The sequence below is a fragment of the Rhinolophus hipposideros genome, assembly GCF_964194185.1.
Source record: "Rhinolophus hipposideros genome assembly, chromosome: 16".
In the NCBI taxonomy this organism is placed as follows: Eukaryota; Metazoa; Chordata; class Mammalia; order Chiroptera; family Rhinolophidae; genus Rhinolophus; species Rhinolophus hipposideros.
In genome coordinates, this window is record NC_138062.1 from 22,672,204 (window position 1) to 22,690,307 (window position 18,104).

Genomic DNA, 18,104 nt, shown 5'->3' on the forward strand with positions numbered 1-18,104 from the left:
AACTATTTGACATTAATAAAGACTTAAAGAGACAACCAAATGCAATAAATTGATTTTGTTTACAAAGCAATAAATTACAAAACAATAAATTACAAAATGACATTTTTAAAGATGAATAGGAACTATTAGCTTTCATTATAGAACTATAATTATTATTAGTTGTAATAGCAACACTTATGACTGTAAGAAAATACCTTTTTTACATAGATTATGAATTATTTAGGGGTGAATATGGGGTTGTTTTAAATACTAAAGCAAAATAAAGGGAGGTGAATATAATAACAATTATGGCAAAAGAAAGATGACATGGGTGATTGGTAATAGTAAGTCCAATGATATTGTACTTTCTATTTTATAAATATTTAAAACAGTCATTCAAAATTTTTAATAAAAAATAAATTTAAGTAATAACTTTTCCAATGCCTGGTCACACAGTTAGTCACTGGCAAGGACAGAATTAAAACCAAGGCCTCTTGCCTTTTAGTTTAATGCTTTTTGTACAGTACCAAAGCTGCGATCACCTCCACTCAAAAATTTATTTTACAGTGCATAAAGCCACCACCCAAAAAATTACTCACAACTTAAAATACATACATAACATACATTAAAAACTCTTAGATTTATTTGCTGTTTTTATGAACACAGTCCAATGAGTAAGCACTGCTTGAGATTATAGTTGAGCCACAGTACTTCATCTTATCATTGTATCAGAATTTATTAGCAAAAAAATTGACAAATTTTAAGGGATCTAGAACTGGCAAGTTTAATATTTATGAGTATCTAAAGTGATCCATTTTGTGGGATCTCTTACAAAATTCAAAGACCAAGTAAAAAGCAACAATGTCTTGCTACATCAAGAGGCTATAATTAATACATTCATTTCATAGTAATGAAATAAATATAGATAAGTTGTCACATCACTTTAAAAAATGTTTGAAATGTGAAGTATAAATTAAGAAAAGTCCTTTGATTTTTCAATTCAATTCCTTTCAAATTTTATTACTTTATTATATCAAACAGCCATGGCTGAATAAATTATATCCTTCAGCAGATAAAATAAATTTTCACCCAAACTTAATTATTTCTAAAACCTGAACTTTCTTTTTGAAATAAATTCAATGCTACTTTGACTATATGGAAATGAGAACAATCATCACCAACTCTCCATATATCTAACCCCAGACATGATAATTAAATTCCTATTTTAGCTAAAGCTTATTACTTATAAACAGACCAATATTTCAAGGGACAAATAAAGTACTGATATCGCATAGGTAACACTTAGATACAGACAAACTATTAACCTATCTATACCTAGCATTTCGATAATATCTTTATTTCTACCAAAAGAGGGGCAAAAGCAAGTTTTAAGAAATTCCATAGGAGATCTCCTAGTGACAGTTATCCAGCAAAATATTATAGTAACTATAGCTGTAAGTTGATAATAGAGAATGGAGTACAGATAATTGTGCTTTCCCATGATTTTTCAGCTTGAGGCCAATATACGAGTGTCTTTTCCTAAAACATTGACCATGGACACAGACAAGCCACATTTAGCAAACATCTAGTCCAAACTCTGTGAATGCAAAAATCTCAATTCTAAATGATCACTGATGACAGTCCTCTAGCTTCTCCTTAAAACATTCTAGTATAGGGATGAAAACAGTCATATTGATGTCAGTCGGTGAAGCTCCAAAACAGAGCTGCTTGAAAAGTTGTTCTCCATGGAACTAATTATGAGGAAATTCAGGTGAAGCCTACCTTCCCTTGGTTGAAGTACCCTCTTTAATAACAAGACACTCACTACATGGCAAGTGCCCTATGTAAAATTTAAAAAGAAAAATGTTCCAATACTTCTCATCCACTTCATAAATAGCATGGTTTCCAAAACATTCAGCCAATCTGTTTTTGCATGCTACCAAGTTTGATACATTCTCAAAGTACACTACTACTTAGAAAAGACCCAGTAATACATGTATGATATAAGCAGGATAGAGTATAATGCTACTGTTATTTCTACTTGCTTGTAAAAATAATTCTACTAATAGAGACTAATCACACATTCTTCATTTTTCTTAATGTGTGGCAATACATTGTTATATATATGGATCTTAAATTCAAGTAAAATCCCAGGTAAATTTCCCACTAATAACTGTAACACTGGTCTCTCCAATTCTCTACTTTCATAGTTAATTTTAATGTGTTAAAAAAAAAACAACTCTTAGTTCTTCAGTTCAATACATAATATTCTGCTTCATCCAAATTACTGATAAAAAATGAACAAATTAGAATATGAGACATGACATATCCTTTAAAAGATATGAGAAGCTTTGTCAAAAGTTGAAAACATAAACAATAAAACTCTACGAATCTCTTAATATCCATTTAAGATTTAATCTTGAAATTTAAATATGTGCTTTGTAAATACATATATATAGATATATATGTTAAGTATATAAAATGAAATTAAAAAAATCACTTACTTGTTCCTTCTATAAGCAGTTCTTGTCCATGGCTACCCAAAAGTGTCCGAGAAAGAAAAGGTGCAAAATCTACAAAAATTTCTCGCAGAAGAGGAGCTGCCTTTTCCAAAGCATGTTCAAGCCTCTCTGTAATACTAACATAAAGATGTTAAATTACCTGAACTATTCATTATAGTTTATCAATTTTCTAATTTTTAAAATGAGTTTTACATAGAAACGTAAAATTACATGAAAAATTAAAAATCTACCTAAAAACTCATCATTGCTATGCATACCATTCCTTCTACCGGTGTATCCTTTTTTCATTCCGTCCTGTATTGCCACCCCTAACCCTGTCAAACAACCAGGTTAACAACCACTCCAAACATCTGCTCTTACTGGAAGTCTTAACTAGTCAGTTCAGAGCACTTGATGTTAGCACCAACAGCCTAAACAAATTTTATCAAGTCTTTACCAAATTTGTCCATTCACCACTAAACCATCAGCACCTGAAGTTAAGAACTATGTCTTCCTTTCTATTAATAACTTCTCAGCTGCAGAATAGAGACTCAATAAATGTTTATTAACTGAAACAATCTGTTTATGTTCTTTTTCATAATGTCTATCTCTATAACAACTTCTTTCTAATGCAATCTGAAAAACTTTCCACTTGAAAATAGTCTACTTTACTGACACTTTTATAATGATTTCAATTTATACATTAATATGTCTTTGTGAGCATCCATATATATTTATACATATAGTGTGTATATACATAAACACGTTTATACACATCTACATATATATTTAATAAATTAAAAAAAACAAGCCCCCTGCATTTTAGGAAACTCAGAGGTATCAGAAGTTTTAAATTCTAACTTATAAGCCAAACATATACACAAACAGCCACTACTTAGCTACTATTCACACCAGGAATGCTCCCTATTCATACTCCAGTAAGAGACGCGACTGAAGCTACGGATTTGTAAGCTGCCAGAAATTTCTACATCAATAACCGTCTCTTCCCAGGTACTACCCTTGATACTACTCCTCCCACTCATCTCCTCGAGCCTCTTATCGCCGGATGATTATCACAGCTGCAGGCCTACACATTACACATGCAGCACTAAGAGCCTATAACGGTGCAGTGCTGTGCATTTTCCAGTTATGGTAAGGAGGATCAAGAACTCTGGCCACAAGAGCTCTTGTGCTGGAAAACACAGAATTCCAAACTACAATTTGAAATGAATTATTCCCAATTAAACAAGGTTAATGACAGTAAAAATATATCTATAATTCAGCATCACCGTGGCTTTGGTTGACTGGCTTTAACTTTCATTTATTTAAGGAAGAGAAACAACAAATTTTAAACTTTCAGCTACAATCATATGAAACATAAGCCATAAGCTACTATGTGTGTAATTAAATATTTGTTATGCATGTAGAATTTACTGATCACAAACAGCTGCTTCTCATGAAACTTTTACATCTTATTACCTTTAAAAAGGAACTCCTAAAATAGTCCCATGCCTCTAAATGTCATGTTTTTTAAAATAGAAACAAACAAAAGTTTAAAAAAATAGTAAACTGTTGGTAGTTTAAAGAGCCATCAAAAGGAATAAATCACAAATGCCCAAGTTAGTAGTTCAAATACCTCATATTGGAAACTTGGTCTTGTGAAACTGAACCAACTGCTGGAACTGAAGGCAATTTTGCATTAGATGATCTACCACCTACAAAAGAAAATAACCATTTACAGCAATTTTCTGGTTTCACATATAAGCAATGCAGCCAAATCTGAGATTTGGTAATCGTGTATGTAAAATATACACCCTCATTCCCATATATACCTATATATATAGTCCTTAGCTCTGTCCACTGAGAGGACTTAGGAGCAATAAGCCGCTAACACCTAATATCCAGATCTTGATTTCTAAATACTACTCTCCACTAAAAGACAAATGGTGATTTAAGATCTAAGGAAGAAAAGTACAAAATGAGTATAAAACATCTAATTTTGTTTATTAGAAAACAAGGAACTACCCATGGAATGATAGGGTATATGTCACAAGGACACAGAAGCCAGCTTGCAGGGACTCCCACTGACCAAAATGAAGACAATATGAGCATCAAAATAATGATACTGACTGATTATAACCCATCTTATAAAATAGGAAGTCAATAGGCCATAATGATATGATAAATTAACAATTTGAGGAACAAGATGTTTAAATAATTTCAAAGAACCTCCCTGCAAAACACTTACTAATTGTAAAAGGGAAAAAGTAAATTTACAGTATAGAAACCTCGCAGTTAACTGTAATCAAGTGATGAAAGTGGTCATCATCAATATGTGACAAATTAAAATTGTGCACCATGCAATTAGATTATACTTCTTTGGTAGAAATATTATGGAACAGATAGAGAAGAAAATAATCTGTTTCTAATCATGAAACATCAGAACAACCCAAATTTAGGGAAGTTCATTTGAGTTGTTTCCAATTTTCACAATAATCAATTTTTTTGTATATGCTTACATAAATCTATATGCACTCCTAGATTTTCCTGAGCTAACTTACTGGATATCAATAGACACACACTTTAAATGTTGACACACATTGCCAAATTGCCCTGAAGAAAGAATAAATGATTTACACTTCTGTGATCACTAGTAAAATTCAATGTATTTTCTCAATTTACTGGAAACAAAACAGTAAACATAAAAGACTATTCTGACCTTCTGAGCATTTTAATAGAACTCTTTTTATGATTTGTAATTATTCATTATATATAATTAATGAAATTACTTTTTATTATTCAGTACAAAAAATTTTCAAGTTTGTAGTAATTTTTTGCAATTCAGAATTCTAGAATCCTCCCTTTTAACCATTTGTACCAGAGAGATACAGAAAATAGAAATACCATGTTTTTAACAGGGTTGTAAGAACACTTAATTTTAAAAATGCAAAGCACCTTAGATAGGTTCTCCAATGTTACTTTCCCACATTGCTATAAGACATTGCAGAAGAAAAGTCTAGAGCTCTTCTGAGTGACTCTACTATTTATTCATGATTCATGCTATTGATTTTTAGTCAAGCCTTCTATATATTACTTTCCTATTAAATTCCCGTAATACAAAAGTTCCTCCACTCTCCTCAGCCTGAAACCCATTTTCCTTCCTGCTTTCAAAAAGAAATGTCAGGTCACCCAAGACGAGAGCGTTTCTTTTCCACACCTAAAGGGAATCGCGCTACCTCTCAAGCTATCTCAACCATCAATCTCTCACGTAACTTCCATTGCCAATATCTTTTTTTTAGAAAATATGTTCTACACTGGCAGGAAACACCAGCCACCCACAACAGCCACCCACAACAAAACGGTTTCCAAATTGAATCTTACCCCTATCAATGGTAGGCCAGTTTCTTTGATAACTACCCTTAAGGGCTGTTATGTGATTTAAATGTTTGGGGAAGCAGGAATGGCCAGCCCCTGATTAGCTATGTGACTTTGGGCAGTTACTTCAGCTCTCTGTGCATTACTTTCTTCATCTATAACATTAATAGTGATACCTACTTCACATAATTATCTTGAGGATTAAATTAAAGCACTGAGAGCCTGGACCACAGTAAACACGCAATGAATGATAGCTTCTTTTCCTACCCTTCTACTCCATGCCTTTAAAATATTTTTTTATAAATTAAAGAAGATGTGAGATACACACACACACATACACAAACACACACAATAGACTACTAGCCATGAAGAAGATGAAATATTGCCATTTGTGACAACATGGATGGATCTTGAGCATATTGTGCGTAGTGAAGTTAGAGAGAAAAAGGACAGAAACCATATGATTTCACTCATGTGGAATATAAAACAAAAAGTAACAAACAAAAACAAACATAAAACAAACAAAAACAAAAACAGACACAGACAACTGAATGGTGGTTACCAGAGCGGGAAGGATGAAGAGTGAAAAGGGTTAAGGAGGTTAAATATATGGTAACAGAAACTAGACCTTGGGTGGGGAGGACACAATCGAGTACAAAGATGTCAAATTATAATCTTGTACACCTGAAAATTATGTAATGTCACCCCAATAAATTTAAAAAGTAAATAATTTTTTTTGAAAGTTATCATGTTTTCCTTTAGTGTATACTTCAGGCTAAAAACACACCCAAATTCTTCAACAATTATTCATGTGACAGTAAGTACAGATAAACTAAATGACATGAAACTTACAAAGTACCTTTTTAAAAATTCACTATAAAAGCTTAAAATTCCAAAGGTAATATCTGTGGGAAAGTCTAGAAACTGTAAAGCAAAGAATCAATCCCAGATTTACTTGTAATAAAAAGTAGATTTGCAACAATTTCATGTATCAGATCAGTATAAAACAAAATATAGCCACAACATTTGGTAAATAGCCACTGTCCTTTAAAAAAAAAAAATGCTTTTATTAAAAGCCTGTCACTGCCTCACACCACTCCCACAATTTCCTCAGGCTCAGTTCAGTTTTATCTGTGTATTTTGGTTCAACTTGCTCTTTTAGCTAAGGCAAAATAAAGTTAATTCTGGGTATAGAAAAACACAGCCAGGCTTTGACTAGGGATTTTGTAGATTTAACTGATTAAGAAACAGCAAGGATCTGTGACACCTTGACCTTCCTTGCAACACGCTTGGTCTTTAGGCAAAACTTGATCAATAATCAGCAGTCTGATTACCAGGTCTCAACCAAACAGAAGAATCCAGAAATCTGAACTGTTTGATGCCCCCACAGACTTGGTTGCTTTGGGGAGAGGGGATAACAGCAATCTTCCACAATTAACCTTTGGATAATTACTAAGCCAACCTCTCACAGTGAGCATATTCCTACAACAAGATGAAGTCATCCACAATGAATCTCTCTTTTCCACAACACGTTTCCTTCCTCTTCCCTTCATAATTAGAGTTGACTTTTCTTTTTACAGGGATTTTTTGCTCATTGCTGACTCTCCTCCTATCTGAACCATCCTGCTCAACTGAGAGCTAATTATACATAAAACTCTAACAAACTCAATATAATCTATCCTAATTCATAGGGTTAATTTTAAAATGAAGTACACATTTCTTCATACTGACAATTATTAAAGGTACATATATTAAATCCCAGTTCACTATCATTAGATTTCCATTTTTGCATTTTTCACAATAAAATTTCAAACTAGAGGACAAACAAGGTGAAGTTGAAAATTTTTTTTGCACTCTTCAGTCACCCATTTCTGAAGAGTCAGGTCCAATCCTGTTTCTGCAAAACACTCAATAAAGTACTTCAGAGACCAGACAGCTTTATTACACTCAGCAACACTTGCGATTTTCTAAATTTTTGACAGCAGTATGATCATTGAGCCATGGTTGGCCCCTGACTTCTATTAACAGCGATTAATTAAATATTTCTGAGCTTTATTTTTCTAATTGGTGGTAGTTTTTACAGACCATCTTTATTTAGAGTATATCAAACATCTTCTCTAAAACGATTGGTAGTTTTTTGTGAACATTTCTAAAGTTGATAAAAAAGAATACCTAAGGTCCCATCTACTTAACTAAAGATACAAGTAATAAATCTCAAGAAAATGTTTGTATATGAGGCTTTAGGCAGTATATGTACAACAAAATTAGCTTTTACTATGCTAATTGACCCTAATTTTAATGAGGTGAAATGCATAGTAAAAATTTGAAAAGACAAAGAACGATGATGGCTCTAAAACAAACTAACATAAAATGCTGTCCTGACACAACCCTAAAAAATAATACCAATTTTCAAACCTAAAAGAGACTATAGCAGAAAGGGATGTTCGCAAAGTGATCTTTTTAAATCGTTAAGACGACACTTCACCAGCAAAGATAAATAAATCAACTAGCAATAGTTGTAAGGAAAAAAAAAAAAATCACATGAAAAAATAAACTAAATATATTAGTAATTTCACACCAAGTTGTCCTTCATTCCAGCCAGACAGAAAATGTAATTTCCAAATACAGTCTGCGTATTTTCAACTCGGGTAAAAATCATAAATGACAAATGTACTGTTTTAAATTAATTTAACATTAAACATTTTCAACAGATGGTCACATATATGTAAATGCAGAAGCTACTTCCAACATGTGGAATGATACTGACTTATCTTTTCCTTATCCTCGCACTGATAAACTGGCTCCTTCAAACTGACAGTTTTCCAGACATTCAAAAGAACAAAAGGAAAAATGCAAATAGATCATCCGTCTAACATCTACCCAGGGAATAGCCAATTGCTTATTCTAGGTTCTTAAGGATCTAAATAATAATGTTCTTTGCAATAAAGTTTTGTTAAAATAAATGCCAATATTTAATCCTTAAACACCGAATTTTTTTTAAATTTCCCTCTCTTTCCCCCACCCCCTCTCCACTCATTCTAGACTAGGTCAGGGAGGGAAAGTCTATATACCCAGTAAAAACTCATTAAGTTAAAAAAAAAAAAAATTATTGAATGAGTCAAGATTAAAATCTCTTGGGTCAAATCGTATATAAGACAAAGGTTTTCTTTTAACATTAAAAATAAACATACTAATTAACAAATGCATAGCTCTGGCTAAACAGAATAGAGCCTAAAATTGTAGTAAGTAGTAAGTTATTAAATAAATTTTGCAAATTAGCAAACACCCAGCATGTAAATTACTGAAGAACAGTCAATTTAGTTACTTTATTAAGTTAGCTTTAATTTGTTTTAATCATTTATGCTTTGCATCATGGTAGAAAACCACCACAGCATATTTTTAAAAGAGTAACAGCATCGTAACATGTATTGTATTCTGGGAAATTAAACCTTTGCTAAGTAACTTTAAATTTTCCAGATTTTCATATATTTACTAAAAGCTGTTTTCTCTATTAGTTTTCTTTGAAATTTGCATATACAAAGGGTATACCTTGGTCTCTGATAACTATCTCATCCATTAAGATAGATTTGCCATTGTTATTAGATGATACTTTTTGCTAATAAAATGCTACAGAAGCTAAGGGATAGTATCCTAACTAAATTCTGAAATTTGTATGATAATTAAAATTTGTATACTAATCACAGTCTTAATAATGTACATTTTTAAATTCTAAATGTACAAAGCCTCAATTTTCTTGCAAAATTATAAAATTATTTGGGTGATAATATTTTGACAGAAGAATCTCTGACCTCATATAAAGTTCACAAGCTCTAAGTCTGTTTCTGGAATCCAAGTCTAACCAGTCTTAGTTTCTCTCTAATTGTACCACATGTAAATTTTAGAAATCCCAGTTTGATCTTAAAATTTCCAAGTAATTTAAATTTTTCTGCTACAAAACTCATGTTTTATGTTTTATATTTACATAGTTTCTTCCAAGTAAATTCTCATTTTTGCTAATGCACCATGTACTATCAAGTATTTTCTTTATTAACCAATCATCTGTTTCTGAATTTAAGCTGTGTTTTTGTTGCTACTCACTCACAACTGAAATCATCCCAAGAAATATAGGTTTAAGGTCCACAGAGACAGATACTAACTGCACTTCCATATACAGAAAACAATCCAAGACCAAACCAAGACTAATACCCAACTTACTCAGATCTGCAGTAATACACTGCGCCACTTAGCATGCAATTACAACCACCAATTCAACCATAAATCATTTTATCCCCAATCCTGCCTGAACCAGGAGGAAAATAAACTTCAGTATTTTCAATAGACCAGTATAAATTGTCTATTTTTTTAATGACAAATAACTTAAATCAAGAGAACTACCAAAAAGAAAACCAAAAGCTGTCAGTTAAAAATATTGATAACAGATAATTTGTGGAATTTGGGTTACTTATTTTTCTTTATATTTTCTCACTAAGATAATTATGAAGAAAGGTAACAAATGTACAATACTACTGCAAGATGTTAGTAACAGGAGAACGGGAAAGAGAAAGGGTTGAGAAGGTAGATGGGAACTCTGTACCTTCCACCTTAGTTAGGAGCAAAACTCTGAGATAAACTATTTTATCAAATATACTATTCTATTTATCAAATAAACTATTTTATCAAATAAAGTTAGAACATCAGATAGGAGGCCTGAGGGATCCCAAAAGATGAACAAAAAACATAATTTCTGATTTTAATATAATCCACCTAGTCATGCTTTCAAAATTCCTTTTACTTTTCATCAATCTCATTCTAGAGTAAACAAGAATGAATCCTTTTGGGGGTATACTATCTAGTTGTTAGTATTTTTCTTTTTTCTTTTTTTTTAAATGAAACTGCACAATATTTAGAAAAATGATACTTATATAAAATAACATTCCCTTTGTCCTAAGTTGGTCATTTTCGTATCACATGGTTTTCAAATTTACCTGATATTATAACTAAGCTTCCAGTCATCTAGGGATTTAGGATCTTACACCCATATATACACCAAAAGGCTTTTTTACACTTAGAAGGACTAAGAGAGAGATGGGCAGAGATCAAATTGCAGTAGGAATTACTATATCACTATGACTAATGTCAGAATGATGATATGCTTCAGGGCAGCATTCCCTTTCCAAGTCTCTAATTCAGAACAACGTACAACAGAAAACAAAGCACTGGCTACAACATAAACATTTGACAATTAATAACCAGATTAAAAGACCTAATGTCACCAAACTTTCTTATATAAATCACTATCTGTACAAATCTTCTCAAGTGAAGGAAAGAAAAAAAGTGTTGTAATCTATCTATCTATCATTCATTCATATATTCATCCACCAGTCAGTAACATCCAATTTTTCATACATTGCAGAGAAAATACTGAAATCCTTGATTAATTTACTCAAATTTATTCAGAAAATCATTAAACAATCAGCGGTATAATAAAAAAGGATAATGATTTATAACATGCCTAACAAAAAATGTCTTAACTTTACGAAAAATCTTAAGCTTTGCTAAAATGGGATCTAAAAACTTTTTTGTTGAACACTGATAACAAACTCACCAGGTGATTCTCCTCCCACATCTGGGGCTTGGGCTGAATCTACTGAAGAAACCACACTGAGAGCATTGGTAGGCATATTTGTAGTAAGTGTGGAAGGTAAGACTGATGATTTTTTTGTTGCAATGATGACACTTCTGTAATAAAAAAAAGCAAATAGATTTTAAAATACAGAAGATTACTCAAGGTAATTACATGAATTTCAAAATAGAAAATAGGAAATTGACTTATTTTTCTAATTTTTTTCTTGTCTCGATTTTGATATACAATTTAGAATATTCTCTCAATAAAAAAATCTCTTCAATAGTGTTCATACTTACCACATTTCAATTTTTTAAAAATAAAGACAATGTTCTATGAAAATATAAACCATTTTAACAGTTATTAATTTACTATATAATATTCTTTACATTTAGAATCACCTTTCATTTTCTAACTTAAATAAAATATAACCAAGGGTACATAAAAAAGGCATTTGTCACTCAAGTGGAAAAGTAATTAACTTTCTCTTAACCTTAGAATTGAAGCAGAAAACTCAACATGCTTCTACAAGGATTTTAAAGTGCCACTAATTTGAAATCATAAAACGTTACAAATTTTGTAAGGTTAAAAAATGCAGATATAAACCATTTTTTAACATGTATACAACCCAAGGTTTTCTTTTTAATCCTCCAAGACTATCTTGATAATATTATACAGAAAAAAAACAATGCCTGGGTATAAAAACTAGATGCAAAAATATCAAATAATCAAATCTGTTCATCTTGCGCATTATTCAAACACAGGTATTTATGATATACCAATTTCAATTAAAGTATAATACTTTATACCAAAATAGTAACTAAAAGACCTTAGTAGGCATAACTTCAAAGGCATTTTTAATTGAAGTGATCTCCATAAACATGCAAAAACCCAGTTAATGAGGTAAGAGGACAGCTGATATATAACGCACTCCCACAGCAGTGCTTACTTTTAATTACCTGGTGTTAACCATAAGCCTAAAGTCTTCAACATTCAATTTAGTTAATCACATCTTTTGTTGACAATACTGTGACTGCAAGCTTCAAGTATTCCCTTAACAGCTTTAAATAAAGTATTCAGTTTCTAAATAAAGTTACTGAAGATACTTGATCCCAATAAATGAATTCAAAAGTGGAAATTATGTAATTCCGGTACTTTAAAAATAGATTTTGTTTTTGTTGTTGCATCAAAAATAGATAATACAAAGCGAAATAGGTTCCGTTTTACTTCAGTGCCTATCATGTGACCTCAAACACTGTTGCCAATTAAATCAAGTTCTCTTGTGCTAGGCATGGCTTCTTCAATGTAGTTGGAGGTAGCTTGTGTCACATCATTATAAGGGTGACTGCCAATGTTAACTATACACTAAAAAATAGAAGCAACAGCCACCTGAGCCCTCAATCCAAAATGGTGTGCTTAAATCATGGTGGCTTATATCAGATGGGGATTATTGACTTTAGGGGGAGTAGATACGACCCCTGTGTGTGTGTGTGTGTGTGTGTGTGTGTGTGTCTGTGTGTACACACGTGTGCTGTGTGGTACATTCAGAAAATACAAAATGCAATTTCTGTTATTTCCTACTCTAACCAGAAATGCATTATTTAAGAAAATCTGCAGCTACCTATTCCCTAGCAACCTATTTTGGGGGATGGTGGGGAAGAGAAATATGGGGAATTTACTTTCACATTCATTCCCAAAACAAAGAATCAGCAATATCTAGTTTCCTCAGACCATATTTAAGTATTAATAGGAGCAACAAAAAATAATATTTATAAAAAGTGAAATTGTTTTTTCGATAATTGAAATTTAAGACATAAACCTACCCTATGCAACAGCAATTCCTGTCTTGAGGAATTTCATCAAGATAACTTATGTCCACAAATAATGTGTTCAATAATGTTCAGAGAGGCTTTATTTACAATAGCCAAAAATTGGCAACAGCCCAGAATCCTTTAAGCAGAAAAATGAATAGAAACATGGTGGTATGCTTATACAATGGAATAATACTCAGAAACAAATCACTGATAAACCTAATATGGATGAATCTCAAAAGCATTATGTTAAATAAAGGAAGTCTTAAACAGAAGAACACGAACTTTGCATTTCTTTTTATATGAAGTTCTAGAACAGGCAAAACTAATTAATGTACAGTAGGAAAAAAATCAAAATAATAATTGCCTCTAAGGAATGGGGACAGGCATTGGCTGGAAAGACACATGAGAGAACTTTCAAGACTGATGATACCTTGATCGGAGATTTGGGTTACACGGGTGTATAAATTTGCCAAAGCTCAACAAATGTTACACTTCAGATTTGTGCCTTTCGTTGTATGTACATTTTACCTTAAAAAACTGTATTGATCTCTACTTAGAGATCTGGATGCTGAAATGTTTAAGAGTAAAGTGAACTGATGCCTTCAACTTACTTTGAAATGCATCAATAAAGTAAGATTGATTGATGGATAGAGGGATGGATACATGGAGAATTCCATGCTGAAGCAAATAGTTATTAAACGCTAACTGCAGAATCTCAGTGGTAGGTCTGTGTGTGTTCACTATACAATTCTTTCAACTTCTCTGTATGGTTGAACATTTTTATAATAAAACAGTGGAAAACTGGTAACAGAAAAAAATTTACTATAGGTGTTCCATAATAGGCACAATCTCTCTTTTCCAAGATGTCATGATTAAAGATAACAAAAGAACTTGACCTAATTTCTAACCCTTTAAACTACTGTCATTGATAATGTTTTCAATCACAAGTAATACCTATTCTTTATTCCAGTTCAGTAAACGTTTATTGTCCACGATCTTTCACATAGTCTCATTCCTCACACATCTGAAGTGTGACTTCCTACATGAGCTTCCGTTTCACCCACTATCCCTCACACACTTGTGCAATTAGCTTTTATGGTTCCTGAGAATGTATACCATTTCACAACTCCAACCCTTTGTATCTGCTATTCCTCGGCCAAGAGGCCTTCCTCTTAGTCCAGCTTGCCAGCAAATGTCCGCCTCATCTTTCAAAAGCTTGCCCAAAGGTAAGCCTCCCCAGACTCTCCAAGTTCGTAATACACTGCTCTCGCGCTCCCAAACAACCCCGTGATATAAACTTATAAATTATTAATAGCTGCTATGATCAAGCACTGACATATGCCAAAAATTATTATTCAAGTCTCGAGATAATCCTAACACACATATTACTTCCATTTAAAAAACTCAAAAGTAAGCTCAGAAAGGGAAAGTAACTTGCCAAAGGAAATGGCAGAACAAGTCCCAGTTTGTCTAAACAAGGGCCTCTAATTTGAACTATTTCCTCATATTGACCTTTTTAAAAAAGTTTTATTGAGCTATAATTCACATACCACACAATTCATTCATTTAAACTGTGTGATTAAATTGTTTCTTGGTATGTTCACAAAGTTATACAACCATTACTGCCACAATCATATTAGCATTTAAACATAATTCTGTATCACAATCATCTACATGCAATGGTAACAGAGATTCCCAAAATATAAAATTGTGTATGTACTAATACTGATATACAAAAATATATCTCTGCACAAACGGAAAACGTTGCATTCTTTAACCTGGCTATGTACATAGTACATAACAGAGAAATAAAGCTAATCAATTTCCAAATTCATTGACTGATTCAAGTCTTTTCTGAGGAAATATAATAATAATGCTTTAGTTCGGAGCGATATAAAAACAACGAAAATTTAAAGTCATGGTAATCCAAGTAAAAGAACAATAAGCACTAGGCAGATTTCAGGATATTTTCATTCTCTTTCCCAAATTTTAAAATGTTCTCATTATTATAAAGTTTCCGTGGAAAAGACTAAAATCTTCAACAGAAGGGATCTTTAAGTTATCATATATTTTATGTATGTAAGTGTAAATCTAACTAGCAAAACATATTCTTACAGTATTATTTACAAACAATAATCTCAAAATTTAAATTTTCCACTACTGAAAATGAATCATGTAAAGATTAGGTAAGCATTTCACATTTTCATACAATGCTTTAGAAAACACAAAGGAAATGCACCATACATTTGACACAACTTTGAGAGCGTATATGCCAGTTAATATACTAAGGATACTGCTGGTATCATTTTCAGGCAACAACTTAAGTTTCTAATAAAGAAACAGGGTGAAATCCTTGTTAATATCTAAAACACAAATAACTCTAAATTTTTAGTATCTGCCATTCATTTTAACAAAAAGCATTTTCAACTCTTTGGCATAAAGAATTTGGAAGACCGGTAACATTTTAGTTAGGTAAGCTTTTTTTCCAAACTGTTGATTAAAAACCAAATATTAAAAGTATAAAACTTGACATATTATAGCTTCTTTCTTTACAAACTAACTAACTTTAATGAATAATTAATATTTGGGAGGCGCTATGCTAAGGACATATCTGAATTATGTATTTTTTTCAATCACCCATGAGGTAAGTACCACATTATTATTCCCATTTCATAGATGAGAATTTTCCTAAGATTCCACATAAAAAGAAAGCATAAACACTGCTGACTTTTTTTTTTTTACATGAACTAGGGACTTTTTTGGAAGTTTATTTTTATTTATTAACAACAAAGAGCCACAGAGTCTTCCAGATCACTAAGCTCCCTTTCAGAATCCTATCAGTTTCAAGTATCACAAGCTTCCACATAAATGTTATTTTCCTTAACATGCAAATAGTTCCCTAAAGGAGAGCATTTTAAGCCTAGCACTTTAGTCCCTAAGGATCTAGTTGAAAAGCCAGACAAGCCCTTGAACTTTATCAAGATAAATCCCTGGCATCCACTAATCACCACAGAGGATCTTCAAATTAGATAAGAGCAAGGATTTTGGCATGGGAATGAACACAAACACCTTGCCATCCACAAAGGCCCACAACCTGGCAGCCTTTCAGCGAAGTTCCACTCATGTAAGCTGTTACTCTAAACTTTCCAGCTATTGCTTGGGAATTGATAATTCTTAAGATATGAGGAGAGTTGTGATTTCTGACACAGCATTCCAGAGATAAATACATGATCAGAGGGATGCTTTGAAATTCCCAAAGATATTCCAGCGGTCTACAGCTGTATGAAAATAGTTTTCAAAAGGTGTCTCTTGCTAAGAAAAAGAGGGGGTAAGCAGAGCAGTTGGCTTGCCATCAGACAATATGCTAAATGCATACCAGACATGTAAGTTCCAAATAACATCCTGAAAAATGCTATCACTAACATTCCCCTTTGTTTGCAATAAACCCCTTAAAAGGTTTTACCTAAGTATGGTTCCCTAAGTAAGTTTATATATAACCTACTCACTGAAGGCATCACTAAAGCATAGTTTATTACTATACTATTTAAAAAGAAATATATGCCAAAATATGAAATTTGGGACAATGATAAGAAAACAACTTTCTTTGATTATATTAGTAAGATATATTAAAATTTAAAATCGACCCTCCCTAATTCACTTCTGACTACTAAATCTAAGAATAATACAAATTTAAATAAATTATAAAAACTGACAATATTTTAAAAACCTGATCCTTTATAACTCTTCCCACACTCAAAATGTAGCCATTATTATTCACAATTTGATATATATTTTTGAGGCATGTGTGAACATATGTATTTTTTCTAAAGATCATAAATTCCAAACTATTTTGTACACTGCTTTTTTTCATTTAATGTATCTTCCATATCATTTCACATCAATAGTGTTCTGTTTTTCTCTCTTTAATGGCTGCATGGTATTTATCACACGTATAGAAATAGAATATGTCACCAATTCTTCATAGATTAGCAAGTATGTTTGCACTGCACATTCAAATGACAGGGTCTACAGTCAGTCGCCGTGGTTCAAAATCTTAGCTCCACCACTCATCAGCAGAAGAGCTTACGCTACTTCATTTCCCTCCGCCTCCGTTTCTTCAAGATAAAAACAGTATCTATCTATTTACCTATCTACCTACCTAAAAAATGCATTTGGAATAGAACTTCACACAGTAAAGCTCAAGAAGTATTGGCTTAATTATGAAATTCCTTTTGCAGAAAATATTTTATACTTGTATCTTTTGTATAAACTTCTAGAAGTGTGCTAAGTTTACATATTTTAAATTTTAATTAATACTACCACTTGTCCCTCATATAAATTGTACCAATATACCTTCTCAGCAATATTAAAATGTTTCTTCACAGGCTCATTAACTCGAGGTATCATCTTTTAAATCTCTGCAAATTTAAGCAGAGGAAATTATCTCTTGGTTATTTTAACATTTATTTCTTTCATTATTTAGTGATGTAGACCATCTTTATATATTTACATATTAACAGTATCTCTCCTCTTATATGAACTACCCTGTTCTTGTCATTTGTCAACTTTTCTACTAGTTAAGTAATTTTTTGATGCAAGATTTATAATTTTATTGATTGGTTAGCATTATATGTATATATAGAAAATATAATCCTTTTGTCTGCAATGTAGTTCAAAAATTTAGTGTCTATATGTATATACATACACACAGAAAGTAGTAGTAACTGAATGTATCACTAGATGTGATAGCTAAGTTTTTGTTTATTGAGTGATTTCTTCATGCTAAGCGCTACAGAATAATACATCCTCAAT

General features: G+C 32.0%; 1 protein-coding gene across 3 annotated transcripts in view; it reads right to left on the reverse strand.

The window, feature by feature from the left end:
- Positions 1–18,104, reverse strand: part of LRBA (LPS responsive beige-like anchor protein) — a 570,825-nt gene that overhangs the window by 408,015 nt on the left and 144,706 nt on the right. For all 3 annotated transcript variants that reach the window (XM_081075612.1, XM_081075611.1, XM_081075613.1), the window contains exons 31-33: positions 11,461–11,594; positions 4,117–4,195; positions 2,484–2,617 (exon numbers count right to left, since the gene is read on the reverse strand). In XM_081075612.1, the coding sequence (XP_080931738.1) occupies positions 2,484–2,617; positions 4,117–4,195; positions 11,461–11,594 (347 nt within the window). The remainder of the gene's footprint in view (positions 1–2,483; positions 2,618–4,116; positions 4,196–11,460; positions 11,595–18,104) is intronic.